A 23,400-nucleotide genomic window follows, 5' to 3' on the forward strand; every position below is an offset into this window, starting at 1 on the left:
CGAGAACTGCGTTAAGGGTACACGTGTCTGTGGAGTGCTCAGCCACTTACACATTAATTTCACGAGCAGGCTGTTCCGTTGATTCGGATCAACCGGAACCCTCGTCGTCGTAACTGACGGAGTGCTTCCAAAAAAAATATGACTGAACAGAATTCTAATCTGATCTGTGTGATGTGATTCAAGGAGGGAATAAAAAAAAAACAAACATAAAAATCCATGTTGATAAATGAGGGAAAATTTGAGCTCGTTTACTTTGAAAAATAAATGTATATAAATAGTTATATTCTCTTCCTTCAAATAATGTCAGACTTTGTTGTAACTGAGGATAACAGCCCTTGCTGGAGTGTCCAACACCGATAAAGTTGATATGGCCTGCAGAATGTGCTCATGGATTTTGAGAATTTTCCAGTCTAGAGTTCCCAGTATCATCATCCTTCTCTTTACTTTTGCGAGGTTTCATCTTCAACACCGTGTAGTTTCTATACAAAAAAAAAAAGATTATGAAAATTGAAACACCATAGAGCAATTAGTAAAAAAAAGGTAAAGCCTTGATTATTGGGATTACATCAAAACGTTCAAAGTCCATACTCTTCAATATGGAAAATATTTCATTAACACAGTCTAAAAGATGTCAGCATCATGTCCACAAGTCATCCAAGACTAGGCCTATGTACTACAGACCTTCAACAAAAATGGAGCTCACATGATATAATTTTGTTACAGCAATTTTTTTTTTATCAAATACCAGCAGAATTGATACTGGTGCCTTTTCTACAGATTAAACAGGGTCAACAACCTGAAGGGATTTCTGGTTTGCCTGCCTTCCTACTTATTAGGACTTTGGTTTATGCTAGGTACACTCTAAGGCCCTTCGATTCTTATCCTTGTTTCCACACCTGAAACTTCTCCTCTAGTTCTGATAGTGACTCAGCAATTAGAGCAAAGTCGTCAGCATAGAGGAGCTCTCAGGAGCATCCTGTCTTGAATTCCTCTGTTATTGCCTGGAGGACTATGATTAATAGGAGGGGGCTGAGGACTGAACCTTGGTGGACCCCTACCTCTACCCGAAATTCTTCACTGTACTTGTTGCCATCCCTCACCTTACTTACAGCATGCCTGTACATGGCTTGCACAGCTCTCACTAACCATTCATCTATCCCTAGTTTCCTCATTGACCACCAGGTAAGGGATCGGGGGACCCTGTCGAAGGCTTTCTCCATGTCAACAAAAGCCAGGTACAGTGGTTTATCTTTGGCTTGATATTTCTCCTGCAGCTGTCTTACCAGAAATATAGCATCAGTGGTGCTTTTCCCTGACACGAACCCAAACTTCATCAAGAACTATATGTGGGTCAAACTGGAAATGCATTATCAGAATGTTCATGTGTGCACCAACAGCAAATTAGAGACCCAGATGTCAGTCAGATACCTTTGAGTAACCATGTAGCAACATGTGGCTGGAAAATATTTATATTTCCATTCCACAAACTACACAGTCCATGTGAAATGGTGAGTAAAATCAGAGAAAAGAACTTTATTGATAAACTAGCCGTATCGCCCGGTGTTGCTCGGGTTTGTAAGGGAAATAACTATATAAGCATTTTTAGAGAGTTACTTCCTTTATATAATAGCAAAAAAAATGCATTAAAAATGGGAAAAAATGATGGGTTTTTTTTAAAAATCGTACACTCATCATAGATGCGCGCTAATACCCAGAAGGGCTCGATATGAATCACGACTATAAGATACGCGGTTTTGGTTAAACTGCACCTCAAAATGTGGGAGTAGTTAGGAATCTAAATCGTAGGAGACAGACACACAACTTGACTTTTATATATAAAGATTGCAGCTGAAGCTAAATAAACAATAATAATAATACTTAGAGGTACTATTTCTACTGCTACGACCATTGTCACTAACAACAACAACCATACAAAAAGGTTCTCATGATGACGATAGCAGGAAAATACTGGCTAAGTCATGAGAAAAGTCAGTAAAAATAATCTTATTTTGGGTTTAATTCTGTTACCACAGCTACCCTTTTTTACTTACTTGTTTCAGTCATTTGACTGCGGCCATGCTGGAGCACCGCCTTTAGTCGAGCAAATCGACCCCGGGACTTATTCTTTGTAAGCCCAGTACTTATTCTATCGGTCTCTTTTGCCGAACCGCTAAGTGACGGGGACGTAAACACACCAGCATCGGTTGTCAAGCAATGCTAGGGGGACAAACACAGACACACAAACACACACACACACACACACTTATATATATATATATATACATATATACGACAGGCTTCTTTCAGTTTCCGTCTACCAAATCCACTCACAAGGCATTGGTCGGCCCGGGGTTATAGCAGAAGACACTTGCCCAAGATGCCACGCAGTGGAACTGAACCCGGAACCATGTGGTTGGTAAGCAAGCTACTTATCACACAGCCACTCCTGCGCCTACCACCACAACCACGATCATCAATGGCAACAATAATAAAGGTGATGAAAATGATGATGATGATAATAATTGAAATGTAAAAATCCTTGGGAAGTGTTGTTTACAACATCGTGTCGGTGACACGTAAAAGAACCAACCGATCGTGGCCGTTTGCCAGACCCCTCTGACCCCTGTGCCGGTGGCACGTAAAAAGCACCCACTACACTCACGGAGTGGTTGGCTTTAGGAAGGGCATCCAGCTGTAGAAACACTGCCAGATCAGACTGGAGCCTGGTGAAGCCTCCTGGCTTCCCAGACCCCGGTCGAACCGTCCAACGGAAAACAGATGTTAAACGATGATGATGATGATGATCATCATCATCATCGCTTAACGTCTGCCTTCCATGCTGGCATGGGTGGGACATATATGTTACGCATATATATATGTATCTAACAAAAAAGAAAGAACAACTCCAACATCAACACTAGCACCACCTATACCATTGCTACATATGTCAGTTGATGCCATCTCTGGCAAGGGCTTTTAAATAAAACCTAGAAGGAGTTCCAGACACCCAGCTGAATACTTGACAGACACTGACTTTGCTGACGACATCGCTCTTATCGGTGATTCTCTCTCCAATGCCCAGTCTCTTTTACAATCTCTTGAACAAGCCTCAAATTGTGTAGATCTTTACCTCAATGAGGCCAGCCTGTCCAACAGTGATTGCATCATCCATACTCTCAACAATGCACCCTTAAATATGGTTTCTGATTACAAATATCTTGGGTCATACATATCATCATCTGGAAAAGATTTTCTAACTAGAAAGGGTATGTCCTGGTCAGCCTGTAATGACATGCATAAGATCTGGTCATCAAATCTAAGTAGAGACTTCAAACTTGAAATCTTCAAAGCCACAGTCGAACCAATTCTACTATATGGCTCAGAAACCTGGACGTTATCAAAGAAGCTTGAGAGGCGGTTGGATGGAACCTACACTCGCCTCCTTATGAGAGCTCAAAATCTCTCGTTGAAGTGCCATCAACCAAAATGCAAATATATGGGAAACTACCACCTGTGTCATCTCTTGTGAAAGGTAGGAGAGTCCAGTTTGCTGGACATTGTTGTAGAGCTGAAAAAGAAGTAATTTCTACTCTTCTCCTCTGGAAGCCATCTACTCGCAATACCAGAGGGCGCACACTCTCCTAGCCTGATGTAATCTCCTGGGATACAGGCATCCAGCAACAGGACCTCCGTAATGCCATGATGGACCGTGAAGTCTGGCGTAGCATGGTAAATTCCATTGTCTCAACCACGGTCGAACAATGATGATGATGATTGCAAACATATATTTATCAACTTACTGGAGGAATGTATCTTTTTATTTCTCGATAAATCTCATCGTTCACCATTTCAAATGTTTTATTCTCAGTATCCAACTGGAAGGGAGAACATTGTAGAAAAAAAAAAAATTTAATTATTGTCTTGGGATTCTGATATACATGGATACAAGGATAAATGAAAACCAAAAGGCAATATCTATACCCAACTATACAGTCATGTTCGTTCACTTATTTGTACAGATTTCTAAGCTGCTGCATTTTGGGAGGGTCAGTTTGCCAATAAGAAATGCATGCACTAGTTCTATTTCATTTCTTTATTATTATTATTATTATTATTATTATATTATTATTATTATTATTATTATTATTATTATTATTATTATAATCATCATTATTATTATTATTATTATTATTATTATTATTATCATTAATATTATTATTATCATTGAGTGAGAGAGCAGTTCATGCCATCAAAGTGACACTGGGCTAAAATATACGAAGCCCAATATACCCATCATGACTACCTGTCTGATAAAGGTACACCAGGCACATGCATCACAACCATATGTGCACGACATGGTGATCTCATATCAAGACAAACAGCACATGACCTTGCAGGTGGGGCCCAGTTAGAATTTTCTTCTGGTTGAGTAGCCCATCCCACTCAAAAGGTCTCTGAATAAGGTTTGTTTAAGGATGATGAATGAAACACCCATGTTTCCAGAGGTGAATTATTCAAATCCCAAAGAATTCCTCTCAACTAATGGCTACAATGCTCACCCCGACTACTTCTGCTCGTGATCAGAGATGCACATATCATCAGCCACATTTTTTGGCCATCTTGGAAACATCTGAACCACTCGCACACTTGTGTGTGGCTCATACACTCCTCTCCATACACTTTCTGCAACCTTATGTAGGCCTCTGAGCAGGTATTGCCATGATAACTTTCTCTGTCATGGTCAATGCAATGATCACACACTACACAACTTCCTTCCAAGCACTGCTGTAAACAGCAGAAGTGAGCGAGATCGTTAAAACTTAGCATGCATGCACAGCAGAGTTCAAGGTCAATCTGTGCCAAACAGCTTTACACTGTGTGCTTTAGCTTCGTTACTATAGCAACAGTCCGGATACTTATTGATCAGATCCTGTATTTGTACTCATTTATATGCATTTATGTTGCTTTATATAAATTTATTGCTGTTTAATATATATAAAGTTTATTGATTCATGCCGGTGGCACATAAAAAGCACCATCCGAACATGGCTGATTCCAGCGCTGCTTCGACTGGCTTCTGTGCTGGTGGCACGTAAAAAGCACCATCCAAGCGTGACTGATGCCAGCACCGCCTTGACTGGTTTCCGTGCCGGTGGCACGTTAAAAGCACCAACTGATCGTGGCCGCTGCCAGACTACCCTGGCACCTGTGCCAGTGGCACGTAAAAAGCACCCACTACACTCGCGGTGTGGTTGGCGTTAGGAAGGGCATCCAGCTGTAGAAACACTGCCAGATCAGACTGGAGCCTGGTGCAGCCTCCTGGTTTCCCAGACCCCGGTCGAACCGTCCAACCCATGCTAGTGCAGAAAACGGACGTTAAACGATGATGATGATGATTAGTATAGTTTAATATACATTTCTAACATTTCATTTACATAAGGAGGTGCGCTGGCAGAATCGTTAGCATGCCAGGTAAAATACCTAGTGGCATTCTGTCCATACTCTCTTTACTCTTTTACTTGTTTCAGTCATTTGACTGCGGATATGCTGGAGCACCGCCTTTAGTCGAGCAAATCGACCCCGGGACTTATTCTTTGTAAGCCCAGTACTTATTCTATTGGTCTCATTTTGCCGAACTGCTAAGTTACGGGGACGTAAACACACCAGCATCGGTTGTCAAGCAATGCTAAGGGGACAAACACAGACACACAAACACATACACACACACACACACACACACACATATATATATATATATATATATATACATATATACGACCGGCTTCTTTCAGTTTCCGTCTACCAAATCCACTCACAAGGCATTGGTCGGCCCGGGGCTATAGCAGAAGACACTTGCCCAAGATGCCGCGCAGTGGGACTGAACCTGGAACCATGTGGTTGGTTAGCAAGCTACTTACCACACAGCCACTCCTGTGCCATCTTTACATTCTGAGTTCAAATTCTGCTGGGGTTGACTTTGCCTTTCATTTTTTCCAGTGTCAATAAATAAGTACCAGTTGTGCACTGGGGGTTGATGTAATTGACTTATTCCTCCCCAGAATTGCTGGCCTTGTGCCAAAAGTTGAAATCAGTATTTGATTTACACATTTACTATTCGTTTTTATTGTTGAAGTTCATTTGTAATGTTTTGTACATGTGCTCAGGAGTGGCTGTGTGGTAAGTAGCTTGCCTACCAACCACATGGTTCCGGGTTCAGTCCCACTGCGTGGCACCTTGGGCAAGTGTCTTCTACTATAGCCTCGGGCCGACCAAAGCCTTGTGAGTGGATTTGGTAGACGGAAACTGAAAGAAGCCCGTCGTATATATGTATATATGTGTATATATATGTGTGCGTGTTTGTGTGTCTGTGTTTGACAACCGATGCTGGTGTGTTTATGTCCCCGTCACTTAGCGGTTCGGCAAAAAGAGACCGAGAGAATAAGTACTGGGCTCACAAAGAATAAGTCCCGGGGTTGATTTGCTCGACTAAAGGCGGTGCTCCAGCATGGCCTTAGTCAAATGACTGAAACAATTAAAAGAGTAAAAGAGTAAAAGAGTGTCTCTACCTTAGAAATATTTTTAAAAAAATGATGGAACTTGAAGACAGAGCAATGAGAACAAAAATAAGGGCCCTACCACGACTAGCCTGGACATATCGTCATAATAATTAATGACAGGTAAGGTGTGTTTCTTAAAACAAGTGATCTCATTAGTCACAGCTAATAGATTGTTCACTGAATATGAAGCCTTCGCATTTCGCTCCAGTAGAACACTTATAGCTTCCTTTTCAGGGCATCTTAAGTAGATCATTGTTGTAGGTAAACCAATCTGAAATATAAAGTCAACATAAAGAGCTCATTGAAGAACTGGGTAACACATAAAATTATCAACCATCTCACAAACAATAACTCTGAGTACCTTTTCAAACTCCACCTGTCTAACACCCGTGGACATATTTACAAAGTCAGAAAACAGCACAGCTCCTTCCATGACTTTCAGAAACATTTTTTCATGCTAAGAGTTGCTGAAGCATGGAACAAACTGCTGGCATCAGTTGTTAGTTGTCAGAGCACTGCATCCTTCAAAACTTCCATGCTTCCTGAGATTCGCCAACACTACACCTGATTTTCTCCCCTCCATACACACGCTGAAGCATGGAACAAACTGCTGGCATCAGTTGTTAGTTGTCGGAGCACTGCATCCTTCAAAACTTCCATGCTTCCTGAGATTCGCCAACACTACACCTGATTTTCTCCCCTCCATACACACGCAAGCATGTATCTGACTCATACACTGTTCGCTTTCCAGACATTTCTACATTACTGCATATGCTTTATACTCACTTTTTGACAAGTTGTGGTGCACCTGAGCACTGTATACAATAATTTCGTTATTATTATTATTATTATTATACAACTTCTTCCTCCCCAACTGTTTTACCCTTGTATCAATATGTCCCTACCATTTAGCCTTATGTCAATATATAAGGCTCCAGTTAGAACAGGTTCAGCATATTGTTGGGGCTCTTTATATAGGGTTAATGTATTGTACATGTGAACAGTATATGGGGACCTTTGAAATGGACCACATATTGTACACCATTAGTGAATAGACAGTATACCTATAAAATATAAAGATTAACATATTGCACATACTGTAATCTCTCTCTATATAAAGCTGAAGTTGTCTGTGTGTGTGTGGCAGGTTTGGTAGCCTTCAACTAACACTATCTCCTCCGAGACCCTGCTGTGCAAGTTGACCAAAATTGAAAGTATGATAGAAGAAGGCTTGCTCTTCCTTCCATAGAACAAAAAATTCAAATTGGACCATGTTAACACAAAAATTCTTTACATCAAAAAGGTGCTTTTTTTCTATGAAAATCCCTATTTTTTACGATTTTTTGTCGCCATTTTTTGGAGTATTTCAAACCAGAAAAATGTTCACTTAAAGAGAATAATAAGCTTCATAATACAAAAGTTTTACTTTTCAAAAATTCCAATTCTAAAGGGTCGAAACAAACCCGAGCAACACCGGGCGATACTGCTAATATTGATTTAAACTTACATTTTAACAATAAGGTAATATTGAGGGTGCTTTCTAGAACTGTACTGATACAGTTTAAAGTCTATAGGATTCAGTAAACAGACAGTAAATCCATTCACATTGCATTAATATAATGTGTACCCTTCAGAAATGACACAACACCCAATACATTTGCAAGAGTAGCAATAACAAACTTCATGCAATTCATCTCTTTGGAAATTGCTTGCTGCTGTTGCTGTTGAGCGAACGGTCTTCGTCCCAGAGCTTACAAGATAGGAAAAGTCCGAAACATGGTCCTTTGCTATTTGTAAGACCCGCAGAAGAGAAAGCAGGTCAACCCCGACACCGAGAGCATCAACGGATGGAAGAATGCGCATCCAGGCTCAGCAGTTGCGTAGGAAGTCGGGGACAAGAAACAGGAAGAAAGAGTGAGAGAAAGTTGGAGCGAAAGAGTACAACAGGGGTCGCCACCACCCCCTGCCGGAGCTTCGTGGAGCTTTAGGTGTTTTCGCTCAATAAACACACACAACGCCCGGTCTGGGAATTGAAACCGCGATCCTCCTACCGCGAGTCCGCTGTCTTAACCACTGGGCCATTGCGCCTCCACTGCTGCTGATGGCATGTTTAATATGTGCATTCTTTTGAAAATCGTTTACCTTTGTATTCAATCTCTACATGCCTTTGAAAAATACTTGCTGTGAGTACCATGTTCCTGACTGTAGTGATCATCTCTTTGTTTCTATCATGGTAGAATTAGGATCTTTTCGGATTGACCGGCAGTTTTTAACATAATTTCCATGTAACTAAACACTTTTAAACTTCGTATACTGGTAGAATGTGTTTATAAAACATCTTTTTCTCTTGGCTTTATTGAGAAAATTCTTTAGTTTGTAAGATATTTGTAGTTTTTTTCTTCAATTTCTGCAATTTCAACCAATCAATGACGTCTATTGAGGTAAAAAAACATTCTGTGCTGTATGAATATGTCCCTCGTTTAAGAAACAGATTAGGTTTATTTACATTTCTGAAGAAAAAAAGATACCCTTCTCCCACCCCTAACCCTAACCCTAAATCTAAAATAGATTGAAATGCAATAGATCGATACTAGGGTCATAATTATGGGTGACAATTTCATATGACACCGCTAGAAACAACTGCCGTTCAAACCGAAAAGATCCTAGAATTATTGTAATTATTCGAATCGTAGCCGATGCCAGCGCCGCCTTGACTGGCTTCCGTGCTGCTGGCACGTAAAAAGCACCATCCGAATCGTGGCCGAAGCCAGTGCCGCCTCGACTGGCTTCCGTGCCGGTGGCACGTAAAATGCACCAATCCGACCATGGCCGTTGCCAGCCTCGCCTGGCACCTATGCGGGTGGCACGTAAAAAGCACCCTCTACACTCATGGAGTGGTTGGCGTTAGGAAGGGCATCCAGATTTACAAACACTGCCAGATCAGACTGGAGCCTGGTGCAGCCGTCTGGCTTCCCAGATCTCCGGTCAAATCGTCCAACCCATGCCAGCATGGAGAACGGACGTTAAACGATGATGATGATGATGATGATGATGATGATGATGATTCACCAAAAATAAACTGACTTAACGAAGAAACTATTCCGTATGTAAGTTAATTAGAATGTGTTTATGAAAGAAAGATTGGATTCTCCACAGTTATGCCATTCGCAGCTATGTTATAGCCACAACTGCAGATTCAGTAGCTATAATTATAACATGTTTCGTGTCTTTCAACAAATTATCATGTTGTTAAAACTCGTTTAACACTGTTGACAACTTCTGGAATATGAAATCCCTTTTTTGAGTGGGTAATTAATTTTTGACAGTGTTCATAGTAAAGAGAGAAATCATTGCTGTTCATTGTCTTTGAAACTGTTGACTACAATGGTTTCCTTGTTGCTTAACATTACCCTGGATACTGTTGTTTCTTTCATACAAGTACTTGTTGCACAGTTGTGACACTTGAAGCTTTGGTTAGATGCACCAACTTTATAACCTCAGCCATTACAGCTTCCTCGTCCATCTACTCTTCTGTTTCTGTGCAGATCATAAACCCCTTATTTGTTCTAAAAGGAAAACAAGGGATCTTTCACATGGAGTATATCTATTTCATCGGATAGGTAACTGTTGCTGTTGTTTAGCCTCACGTTAGTCCTATCAGGTATACCTGTAATTAACGTGGTGGCGCAATGGCCCAGTGGTTAGGGCAGCAGACTCGCGGTCATAGGATCGTGGTTTTGATTCCCAGACCGGGCGTTGTGAGTGTTTATTGAGCGAAACCACCTAAAGCTCCACGAGGCTCCAGCAGGGGATGGTGGTGATCCCTGCTGTACTCTTTCACCACAACTTTCTCTCACTCTTACTTCCTGTTTCTGTTGTACCTGTATTTCAAAGGGCCGGCCTTGTCACTCTCTGTGTCACGCTGAATATCCCCGAGAACTACGTTAAGGGTACACGTGTCTGTGGAGTGCTCAGCCACTTACACGTTAATTTCACGAGCAGGCTGTTCCGTTGATTGGATCAACCGGAACCCTCATCGTCGTAACCGACGGAGTGCTTCCACCACCTGTAATTAAAGACATTCCAGTCATGACTTCCCTGACTTTCTAAGACTATGTAGAACGATACTATATTATGAGTATGGTCTTTCTATAAGATAAAAAGGTGTGATGAGGGAGATTAGGCAACTATTTCTAGGGGGTTCAATCACCCCGTAGAGGCTAAATTGATGGTTTGTTGTCGTGTAGCCAGTGTATATGCATGGTTTGTATGATGTTGATGAGGATGGTAGTAGTAATGATGATGTGGACAATGATGATGAAGAGGATGATAATGGTAGTGATGATGATGATGAGGATGGTAGTAGTAATGATGATGTGGACAATGATGATGAAGAGGATGATAATGGTAGTGATGATGATGATGAGGATGGTAGTAGTAATGATGATGTGGACAATGATGATGAAGAGGATGATAATGGTAGTGATGATGATGATGAGGATGGTAGTAGTAATGATGATGTGGACAATGATGATGAAGAGGATGATAATGGTAGTGATGATGATGATGAGGATGGTAGTAGTAATGATGATGTGGACAATGATGATGAAGAGGATGATAATGGTAGTGATGATGATGATGAGGATGGTAGTAGTAATGATGATGTGGACAATGATGATGAAGAGGATGATAATGGTAGTGGATGATGATGAGGATGGTAGTAGTAATGATGATGTGGACAATGATGATGAAGAGGATGATAATGGTAGTGATGATGATGATGAGGATGGTAGTAGTAATGATGATGTGGACAATGATGATGAAGAGGATGATAATGGTAGTGATGATGATGATGAGGATGGTAGTAGTAATGATGATGTGGACAATGATGATGAAGAGGATGATAATGGTAGTGATGATGATGATGAGGATGGTAGTAGTAATGATGATGTGGACAATGATGATGAAGAGGATGATAATGGTAGTGATGATGATGATGAGGATGGTAGTAGTAATGATGATGTGGACAATGATGATGAAGAGGATGATAATGGTAGTGATGATGATGATGAGGATGGTAGTAGTAATGATGATGTTGACAATGATGATGAAGGGGATGATAATGGTAGTGATGATGATGATGAGGATGGTAGTAGTAATGATGATGTTGACAATGATGATGAAGAGGATGATAATGGTAGTGATGATGATGATGAGGATGGTAGTAGTAATGATGATGTGGACAATGATGATGAAGGGGATGATAATGGTAGTGATGATGATGATGAGGATGGTAGTAGTAATGATGATGTTGACAATGATGATGAAGGGGATGATAATGGTAGTGATGATGATGATGAGGATGGTAGTAGTAATGATGATGTGACAATGATGATGAAGGGGATGATATGGTAGTGATGATGATGATGGGATGGTAGTAGTATGATGATGTGGACAATGATGATGAAGAGGATGATAATGGTAGTGATGATGATGATGAGGATGGTAGTAGTAATGATGATGTGGACAATGATGATGAAGAGGATGATAATGTAGTGATGATGATGATGAGGATGGTAGTAGTAATGATGATGTGGACAATGATGATGAAGGGGATGATAATGGTAGTGATGATGATGATGAGGATGGTAGTAGTAATGATGATGTTGACAATGATGATGAAGAGGATGATAATGGTAGTGATGATGATGATGAGGATGGTAGTAGTAATGATGATGTGGACAATGATGATGAAGGGGATGATAATGGTAGTGATGATGATGATGAGGATGGTAGTAGTAATGACGATGTGGACAATGATGATGAAGAGGATGATAATGGTAGTGATGATGATGATGAGGATGGTAGTAGTAATGACGATGTGGACAATGATGATGAAGAGGATGATAATGGTAGTGATGATGATGATGAGGATGGTAGTAGTAATGACGATGTGGACAATGATGATGAAGGGGATGATAATGGTAGTGATGATGATGATGAGGATGGTAGTAGTAATGACGATGTGGACAATGATGATGAAGAGGATGATAATGGTAGTGATGATGATGATGAGGATGGTAGTAGTAATGACGATGTGGACAATGATGATGAAGAGGATGATAATGGTAGTGATGATGATGATGAGGATGGTAGTAGTAATGATGATGTGGACAATGATGATGAAGGGGATGATAAGGTAGTGATGATGATGATGAGGATGGTAGTAGTAATGACGATGTTGACAATGATGATGAAGAGGATGATAATGGTAGTGATGATGATGATGAGGATGGTAGTAGTAATGACGATGTGGACAATGATGATGAAGAGGATGATAATGGTAGTGATGATGATGATGAGGATGGTAGTAGTAATGATGATGTGGACAATGATGATGAAGAGGATGATAATGGTAGTGATGATGATGATGAGGATGGTAGTAGTAATGACGATGTGGACAATGATGATGAAGAGGATGATAATGGTAGTGATGATGATGATGAGGATGGTAGTAGTAATGATGATGTGGACAATGATGATGAAGAGGATGATAATGGTAGTGATGATGATGATGAGGATGGTAGTAGTAATGACGATGTGGACAATGATGATGAAGAGATGATAATGGTAGTGATGATGATGATGAGGATGGTAGTAGTAATGACGATGTGGACAATGATGATGAAGGGGATGATAATGGTAGTGATGATGATGATGAGGATGGTAGTAGTAATGATGATGTGGACAATGATGATGAAGAGGATGATAATGGTAGTGATGATGATGATGAGGATGGTAGTAGTAATGACGATGTGGACAATGATGATGAAGAGGATGATAATGGTAGTGATGATGATGATGAGGATGGTAGTAGTAATGACGATGTGGACAATGATGATGAAGGGGATGATAATGGTAGTGATGATGATGATGAGGATGGTAGTAGTAATGACGATGTGGACAATGATGATGAAGGGGATGATAATGGTAGTGATGATGATGATGAGGATGGTAGTAGTAATGACGATGTGGACAATGATGATGAAGAGGATGATAATGGTAGTGATGATGATGATGAGGATGGTAGTAGTAATGACGATGTGGACAATGATGATGAAGGGGATGATAATGGTAGTGATGATGATGATGAGGATGGTAGTAGTAATGACGATGTGGACAATGATGATGAAGAGGATGATAATGGTAGTGATGATGATGATGATGAGATGGTAGTAGTAATGACGATGTGGACAATGATGATGAAGAGGATGATAATGGTAGTGATGATGATGATGAGGATGGTAGTAGTAATGATGATGTGGACAATGATGATGAAGAGGATGATAATGGTAGTGATGATGATGATGAGGATGGTAGTAGTAATGACGATGTGGACAATGATGATGAAGGGGATGATAATGGTAGTGATGATGATGATGAGGATGGTAGTAGTAATGATGATGTGGACAATGATGATGAAGAGGATGATATTGGTAGTGATGATGATGATGAGGATGGTAGTAGTAATGACGATGTGGACAATGATGATGAAGGGGATGATAATGGTAGTGATGATGATGATGAGGATGGTAGTAGTAATGACGATGTGGACAATGATGATGATTAGGGTGATGAAGAGGATGATAATTGTAGTGATGATGATGATAATGACGAGGATGGTGGTGGTGGTAGTGATGGTATTAATGGTGGTGGTTGTGATGCTGATGCTGATTTGCATAGTGGTTATGTGATGGTGATGGTGGTGATGAAGATGATAGTAGTAGTAGTAGTAGTAGCAATGGTGACTGAGGATATTCATGATGATGGTGATGGTAATTGTGGTGATGATAACAATAGGGATGCTGCCAAACCCTACTTCACTTCTCAATACCACCACCTTTCAAAACAAGAGTTCACAAGAGCCTGCTTCCCACCTTACACACCTCCTCATCTACAGGTGATTTTGGTAAGGTGGGTAGTTTTGGCAGCAGAATCATTAAAAAAACTTATCTCCCTGTCCTACTTTTTATTCTCCCCCCCCCACACCTCTCTCAGTCTTTTGCTTCACCCCCACCACCACTACCACCATCATTATCATCATCATCACCATCATCACCATCATCATCATCACCATCACCACCACCATCATAACCATCATCCTCATCTTCATCATGATCATCATGATGATGATGATGATGATGATGATGATGATGATCATCATCATCATCATCATCATCATCCATCATCATCATTACCATCATCACGTTGTTGTTGTTGTTCCAGGTATATCATATGATGTTGACAGTTGATACCTTTTTTCGGGTAAGCAATCACACTTTATGTAGGTGTGTATGCAAATAGCTCTATGAACTGAACGGGTTTTAGTTTTAGCTCACGTTAAAAAATTCATAGGATTACATACAAACAAGCTCATAATGTAAACACACACACACACACACACACACACACACACACACACAAGCGTGAAAAGTAGGTCAGGAGAAATTGTAGAGATGCTGGAGTAGAGGAAAGTAGATACGTACTGTATTCTATCGGTAAGATGGAGGTAAGCTTCTGTCAAGCCCTACCTGGGCAAGGAATACAGGTGTACAAACACTTCTGAATTAGTAACCGTGATTGGGCTGATGGAATAGGCATATTATTAGTTGAGAAATGGGGTGGGGGGTGATAAAGTAATCAAGGCAGTGAAAGTATACTCTACCTGTTAAAATAACCAAGCTTAGGCATGTCATGGACAACATGACCTCTCGAAAGAGCTGTTCTTCACTCCAGCTCCAGAGCGTCGGCTGCGGGGTCATTCCGAAAAGCTCTATCTGCGACGATTTCATCTCAATCGAAGGAGAGGGGCTTTCTCCGTCCGGGTTGCGGATCTGTAGAATAAGCTGCCAGACGAGAAGGTGAAGATGCCGATGACCACTCGGTTCAAAGTCTCCCTTGACCTCAAGTGGCCTGAACTCTTTACATGAACACCACCCTGTACATAACTCCCTGTCTCCCTACATGGCCTTGCTTTTTGCTTTTTAAGCCAAAAAATTAACTAACTAACTAACATGACAGTGACGTTTATCTCTGCGTGCTCTCTGGAGGAACAGGATGATGGCTTTTATAAGGTTCCCCTGCAGACTATCATGGAGGTTAAATTTAAGGAACAAGTTACTCTCTTTACTCTTTACTCTTTTACTCTTTTACTTGTTTCAGTCATTTTGACTGCGGCCATGCTGGAGCACCGCCTTTTTAGTTGAGCAAATCGACCCCCAGGACTTATTCTTTGTAAGCCTAGTACTAATTCTGTCGGTCACTTTTGCCGAACCGCTAAGTTTACAAGGACGTAAACACACCACCATCGGTTGTCAAGCGATGTTGAGGGGACAAACACAGACACACTATATATATATATATATATATATATATATACATACATATATACAACGGGCTTCTTTCAGTTTCCATCTACCAAATCCACTCACAAGGCTTTGGTCGGCCCAAGGCTATAGCAGAAGACACTTGCCCAAGGTGCCATGCAGTGGGAATGAACCCGGAACCATGTGGTTCGTAAGCAAGCTACTTACCACGTGCATGGTGGCTATGGAAAAAGTATGAGGAATGTGGATGGTCAAAGCTTCTGATATAAATGATCTAACCATTTGCAATGCTAAATTTTGAAATCTGGTCACTTACCAAACCAATCAGGAAAACACACAAACCAGATATTCTTCATATTTACCAGGAAATGGAATAAACAGTTAAAGAAGATGCTGATTAACATAGACTTTTGGTCAGTGACGTTTAAGTTAGTACTAGACATATAGGGAGAGTTTACGAAAAAAACAAAAGGTGAAGACAGGTGTGTACAAAACAAATGGATGTATTAGTATAACACTCAGGAATAGAAAAAGTCTTTTATGTTTTGAGCCTACACTCTTCTACAGAAAGGGACACAGAAAATACAAGGGGAGAAACAAGGAGAGAAAAAAAGGAGAGAAAAAAATGTGTGTAGTGGCTAACGATCTATCATGGCGACTGACTTCCATGGTACTAGACATAGTTAAAGACAGAAAATGATACAGAGAAAAGGTGTGGAAGTTGAAAGATTTTTAGATCAGTTGTAGGTTCAAAAGAAAAAAAACTAGTTGATGACAAGAAGGAGGGATGATGGAGATTTATACGAGAGGACATCTGAAAGTTTCTACAAGTAACAATGAAGTAGTTAGAAGATAAGCTAAATGTCAGATATACTTATCAAAGTGAGACACTGCAAGTAAGAGACTTGCACGTGTTCTATGACGTAAAGGCCAAAGGTGTGAGATATCCAGTATTACAAGATGGTGTACTAGAGAGAATTGAAATGTCATTGGGAAGAATATTCGTAGAGTAATAGCAGTAAACTTGCCTTCACTTTTTGGGATTCGAATAATTCTCCTCTAGAAACATGGGTGCTTCGTATGTACAGGAGTGGCTGTGTGGTAAGAAGCTTGCTTACCAAACACATGGTTCTGGGTTCAGTCCCACTGCGTGGCACCTTGGGCAAGTGTCTTCTACTATAGCCTCAGGCCGACCAAAGCCTTGTGAGTGGATTTGGTAAACGGAAACTGAAAGAAGCCCATCATATATATATATATTTAAGTAGTTGAATGAATTATCTTAGTATGGATAATTCGGTTAACTGATACCTGGGTAGCAAATTCACGTCAGAAAAACACGGTTGAAGCTACATGCCAAGGGCAGAGATCACGTGCTTTCGTGTGGAAATTTGTGTGTTTTTTTAATACAAATAAATGAAAGAATGGAGTTGAACGACGATTTAACAAAATTCCTTCATTCTCGACATATGTTTCGAAGGCTGCATATTCCTAATTTCAAAGGAATAAGGGGTGCCTTCGAAACATATGTCGAGAATAAAGGAATTTTGTTAAATAGTCGTTCAACTCCAGTCTTCCATTTATTTATATATATATATATATATATGTATATATATGTTTGTGTGTCTGCTTTTGAATGAAGAGAATGCATGAGAGAAAGAGATCCTATTCCAAGTACTCAAGATGGGATTGAGGACATGAAGGCAGGAAAAGCAGCTGGACCATCAGGAATAGCAACTGAGATGCTTAAAATATCTGGCAAAGTAGGTCATGTGTTAGTTGCTCGAATGATTAATAATACAGAGAATACTTATGACTGCTTGATTAGTATCATCATTAACAGTTTACAAAGGCAAAAAACTGGTCCAGAGAAAGGCAATGATAAAGCCATCAAATTGACGGACCAGGTTACAAAAGTTACTTGTAGCATAAAAGCAGAACTGATTAGGAAGAGAATTAACTTAGATGCAAAGTATTGCAGATTTATGCCAGGACAAAGTATCATCCATGCTTGCTTCCTTGTGAGATGATGTCAGGAAAGTACTTGGCTAAAAGTAAGCCATTCTGCCTAGCTTTTGTCAATCTGAAGAAGGCTTTTGATGGTGTTCCATATTTTGTTGTCAGATAGTTCTGAAGAAAACGAAAAATAAAAGAATGGCTTTTTTGAGCCATGCAAACCTGGATAGAATTGCTGTTGGCAAGATGAGAGTTAACAACAATTCAGTGATGACAGTGTGCAGATAGGAATTCACCAAGAATTGGTTCTCAGTTTCCTTCTGTTTTCTTTTTTTTTTATAACAGAAGAGATGAAACTCAATTGTCTATGGGAACTTTTGCATGCTAATGGGCTAATTCTTGTAGCAGAACAGACCAAAAATTTGGAGAGGAAATTTTAATTTGGAAGTAAGTCTTAGAATTGAGACATCTCAGAGGAAACCTAGCAAATATTAAAGTTTTAGTTTGTAAGAAAGTAGACAGAACCGTATGGACGTAGAAAAGCTTAGAATGTAAGAATTCCATTTGGTATTCTCATTATAAACCATGAATGCACAAGAAGTGTGGTGGAATTAGAGAAATGCTGATATGGAATGTCGACTTCATTTGTGTCAACTGTACAAAACTGTTAGCAGTAAGAGTACCTGTGAAATAAATTCCTCCGAATGTTCATCAGGCTACCTAAAAGTTAATGATTTAAAAAGCAGTGGTGGTAAGGGTTTTGAAAGCACATTTGCTGGAGTGAAAACAAGGAGGATAAAGTTCTAGGAACTGTTTTGTCTTTTAGTAACAAAGAATTCTCTCTCAGAATGAAGGGCAGACTTTTTTAAAATACTTGCTTACAAAATATGATGCTGTATGGCAGTGAAAGCATGGATTTTTAAATGTAGAGGATTTATAGAGGTTGGAAAGATTGGACGGGGAACATATTGGATGCGTAATGTCATTATACATGAATGACGGGGCACAAATGAGTCGAGAGAAAAGCTGGATATAGGAAGAATTAGATATGGCATGCAAAAGGACTGTGATCATGTGAAGTTGTCTGTGGAAGTGGATGGAATATATAAAAGAGAAAGACATAAGACAAAGTGGTGTGGACTGATTTCAAGAGGCTGACTCTTGTTTCCTGAATTGCTGTCGAACAAATTAGGTCTCTGTTCTAAGACTGGGGCCTGTTTTCAAATAAAGGAAAATGCCATACCTATATTCAAACCATATAGAAAGGTACCATTTGATGTGATAAAGCAGGTAGAAGAAGAATTAGACATACTGGAGAAAATGGAAATTATTCAAAAATTAGATTATTCTAAGTAGGCAGCACCAACTGCGTGTATTAAAAAAAAAATAACAAAATCCAGGTGTGTGCCGATTTTTCTACTGGTTTGAATGCCACTGTCCACTGCCTACTCCAGGGGATATTTTTGCAAAATTAAATGGTGGCAAAATATTTTCGAAACTGGATCTGTCTGATGCGTATCTACAAATTAAAATAGACAAAGAATGTCTGAAGCTTCTAACAGTGAATACACACAGAGGACTATACAAATATAATAGATTGCCATTTGGTCTGAAGGTCTCACCTGCAATATTTCAACAGGTGATAGATGTGGTGTTGGTGGACTGTTAATCTGCAATTCCATACCTCAATGAAGTCGCCTTGACTGGCTTCTGTGCCAGTGGCACGTAAAAAGCTCCAACCAATTGTGGCCGCTGCCAGCCTTCCCTGGCACCTGTGCCGGTGGCATGTAAAAAGCACCCACTACACTCATGAAGTGGTTGGCGTTAGGAAGGGCATCCAGCTGTAGAAACACTGCCAGATCAGACTGGAGCCTGGTGCAGCCTCCTGGCTTCCCAGACCCCGGTTGAACTGTCCACCCCATGCTAGGGACGTTAAACAATGATGATGATGATGATGATGATGAACCTCATGGTCAGCATATCAAACATGTGAAGTGTGTCTTTCAAAAAATAAGAGATTATGGTTTCACACTCAGTGAGGAGAAATGTGAATCCTGTGCCAAAAATGAAACCTCCAGTTGAGATGAGGACCCTGACTCAACCACCAAGGCAGTAACTCTGAATCACTGAATGAAGGCTGACTAAATATGTGGTGACCTGTTCAACCAGAGCCAGCATGGAAAAGAAGATGTGAAAAGATAACATTATTATTGTCATTTTATGCCTGATTTCTACGTTGGCATAGATTGGAGTTATTGCCCTCCAAGATTGGTCATAGGATCATCATCATCGTTTAACGTCCGTTTTCCGCGCTAGCACAGGTTGGACGGTTCGACCGGGGTCTGGGAAACCAGGGGCTGCACCAGGCTCCAGTCTGATCTGGTAGTGTTTCTACAGCTGGATGCCCTTCCTAACGCCAACCACTCCGCGAGTGTAGTGGGTGCTTTTTACGTGCCAGGGGAGTCTGGCATCGGCCATGATTGGTTGGTGCTTTTAATGTGCCACAGGCACGGAAGCCATCCAAGGCGGCGCTGGCATCGGCCACGTTCGGATAGTGCTTTTTATGTGCCACCGGCTATTTTGTTCATATATTTCATGTATGTGTGTGTATGTGGGTGTGTGCATGAACATATGATGGTGATAAAGATACACACTCACACAAACACATATACCAATATGACTGTCTGATTGATAAATTATTCATGAAACTTGAAGTATTGAGTACTTTTTCTTTTCTTTTTTTTTTCTTTTGTAAGTAACACAAGCAGGAGTGGCTATGTGGTAAGTAGCTTGCTAACCAGCCACATGGTTCCGGGTTCAGTCCCACTGCGTGGCATCTAGGGCAAGTGTCTTCTGCTATAGCCCCGGGCCGACCAATGCCTTGTGAGTGGATTTGGTAGACGGAAACTGAAAGAAGCCTGTCGTATATATGTATATATATGTATGTATGTATATGTGTTTGTGTGTCTGTGTTTGTCCCCCTAGCATTGCTTGACAACCGATGCTGGTGTGTTTACATCCCCGTCACTTAGCGGTTCGGCAAAAAGAGACCGATAGAATAAGTACTGGGCTTACAAAAGAGAATAAGTCCCGGGGTCGATTTGCTTGACTAAAGGCGGTGCTCCAGCATGGCCGCAGTCAAATGACTGAAACAAGTAAAAGAGTAAAAGAGCAACACACATTCATTACAGCTGCACACTCACATATTTATGGACACATTTTTGGCTTAGTGGATAGGACGTATGTTTCACAAGTTCAGGGTTCAGGGTTTGATTTCACATGGGTGAGTACTTTGTCCTCTATGTTCAGTTTTAGAACAATGGTTTTATGTCTGTTTATAATTAAGATCTAAACTGTCAATATAGGAGTGCAAAAGAGATAGTTGAATAACTGTAAACCTACTTTGGGGCCACCATGCATGTATGTTTGTATGTATATATATATATATGTACAGATATATATATATATGTATTAAATGTATGTATATATATAGGCGCAGGAGTGGCTGTGTGTTAAGTAGCTTGCTTACCAACCACATGGTTCCGGGTTCAGTCCCACTGCGTGGCACCTTGGGTAAGTGTCTTCTACTATAGAAGACTTGTGAGTGGATTTGGCAGACGGAAACTGAAAGAAGCCCATCATATATATGTTAGTTAGTTAGTTAGTTAATTTGGCTCAAAAGCAAATAGCAAGGCCATGTAGGGGGACATGGAGTTAAGTACAGGGTGGTGTTCATGTAAAGAGTTCAGGCCACTTGAGGTCCAGGGAGGCTTTGAACAAAGCGGTCGTCGGCATCTTCACCATCTCGTCTGGCAGCTTGTTCCACGGATCCGCAACCCGGACGGAGAAAGCTCCTCTCCTTCGATTGAGATGAAATCGTCGCAGGTAGAGCTTTTCGGAATGACCCCGCAGCCGACGCTCCCGAGCAGGAGTGAAGAACAGCTCTTTCGAGAGGTTACACTTTCCGCTTATGATGTTGTGGGCGAGAATGAGATCACCACGGCGGCGGCGTTTTTCAAGAGAATAAAGGTCGAGCGTCCTCAGCCTTTCTTCGTAGGACAAATTTTTGAGACCATGAACCATGCGGGTAGCCAGCCTCTGGACTCTTTCGAGGTGCTGTATGTCTTTGAGGAGATAAGGAGAAGAAGCTTGAATCCCCTACTCCAATATGGGTCTCACCAGCGTGACATAGAGTGGCAGGAATATGGCTGCTGTGAGCATTCCGAATGACCGTCGAATCAAAAACATGAGTGTGTGTATGTTTGTGTGTCTGTGTTTGTCCCCCTAGCATTGCTTGACAACCGATGCTGGTGTGTTTACGTCCCCGTCACTTAGCGGTTCGGCAAAAAGAGACCGATAGAATAAGTACTGGGCTTACAAAGAATAAGTTCTGGGGTCGAGTTGCTCGATTAAATGCGGTGCTCCAGCATGGCCACAGTCAAACGACTGAAACAAGTAAAAGAGTAAAAGAGTAAAGAGTATATGCATCAAAATGCATCAAATTTGACTACTGGCATCCGTGCTAGCTGGGTGCAAAGAGCACCATATGAGTGTGATTGTTGACAGAGCAGCGAACCGGCTTCCGTGCCAGTGGCACATAAAAAGGCACCATTCGAGTGTGATCGTTACCAGTGTCGCCTTACTGGCACTTGTGCCCATGCTAGTAGGGTGCCAAGAGCATCATCCAAGCGTGATCGTTGCCAGAGCAGCCAACTGGCTCCGTGCTGGTGGCACGTAGAAGGGTACCACTCGAGTGTGATCATTACCAGCGTCGCCTTACTGGCACCTGTGCCAGTGGCATGTGTAAAAAGATTCGAGTGAGGTCACTGCCTGTACCGCGTGACTGGCCCCGTGCCGGTGGCACGTAAAAAGCACCCACTACACTCTCAGAGTGGTTGGCGTTAGGAAGGGCATCCAGCTGTAGAAACTCTGCCAGATCAACACTGGAGCTTGGTGTGGCTGTCTAGTTCACCATCCCTCAGTCAAAATCATCCAGTCCATGCTAGCATGGAAAGGGGATGTTAAACGATGATGATGATGATGATGATGATGTATGAGTTTTGTTTCTATGATTCCATTTAAGTTCTATATTGGGAATAAATACCAATGATTTGGGGAATATAATTTGCAATGGACTGATCTTCTATCCTGGGACAGTGCTATCTCTTCATTGAATTCTTGCCAGGAAACCAGAGTAGAAACATCATCAATGTGTCCAGGTGAGGTCTCTAAATCGTATTTAAGTTAATCATTTTAAAGCAAGATTAGCTTACCATATTATTGAATTGGTCAAGTTGAGCAAAGTTCTTGGGATAACCAAGCACTAAAATTAATTGCCTCTGTTCCACAGCATCTTCAATTTTACTATTGATTAACTCATTCACATCAAACTGCAATAAAAACATGTAAGAAGCTGTGAAAGTCAATATAGAATTAAATTATAGTATAGCATTTATTTCTTTATTACCCACTAGGGGCTAAAAATAGAGGGGAAAAACAAGGAG

At 40.9% G+C, this 23,400-nt stretch overlaps 1 protein-coding gene across 1 annotated transcript in view; it reads right to left on the minus strand.

Annotated features, from left to right (window-relative positions):
- Positions 1-440: 440 nt before the first annotated feature.
- The window catches only part of LOC115227287 (adenylate kinase isoenzyme 5-like), a 70,371-nt gene continuing 47,411 nt past the window's right edge, over positions 441-23,400 (minus strand). The window contains exons 10-13 of the mRNA XM_036500775.1: positions 23,170-23,286; positions 6,637-6,828; positions 3,801-3,875; positions 441-479 (exon numbers count right to left, since the gene is read on the minus strand). Coding sequence (XP_036356668.1) covers positions 441-479; positions 3,801-3,875; positions 6,637-6,828; positions 23,170-23,286 — 423 coding nt within the window. The remainder of the gene's footprint in view (positions 480-3,800; positions 3,876-6,636; positions 6,829-23,169; positions 23,287-23,400) is intronic.

The sequence above is a fragment of the Octopus sinensis genome, linkage group LG2, assembly GCF_006345805.1.
Source record: "Octopus sinensis linkage group LG2, ASM634580v1, whole genome shotgun sequence".
NCBI classification, from domain to species: domain Eukaryota; kingdom Metazoa; phylum Mollusca; class Cephalopoda; order Octopoda; family Octopodidae; genus Octopus; species Octopus sinensis.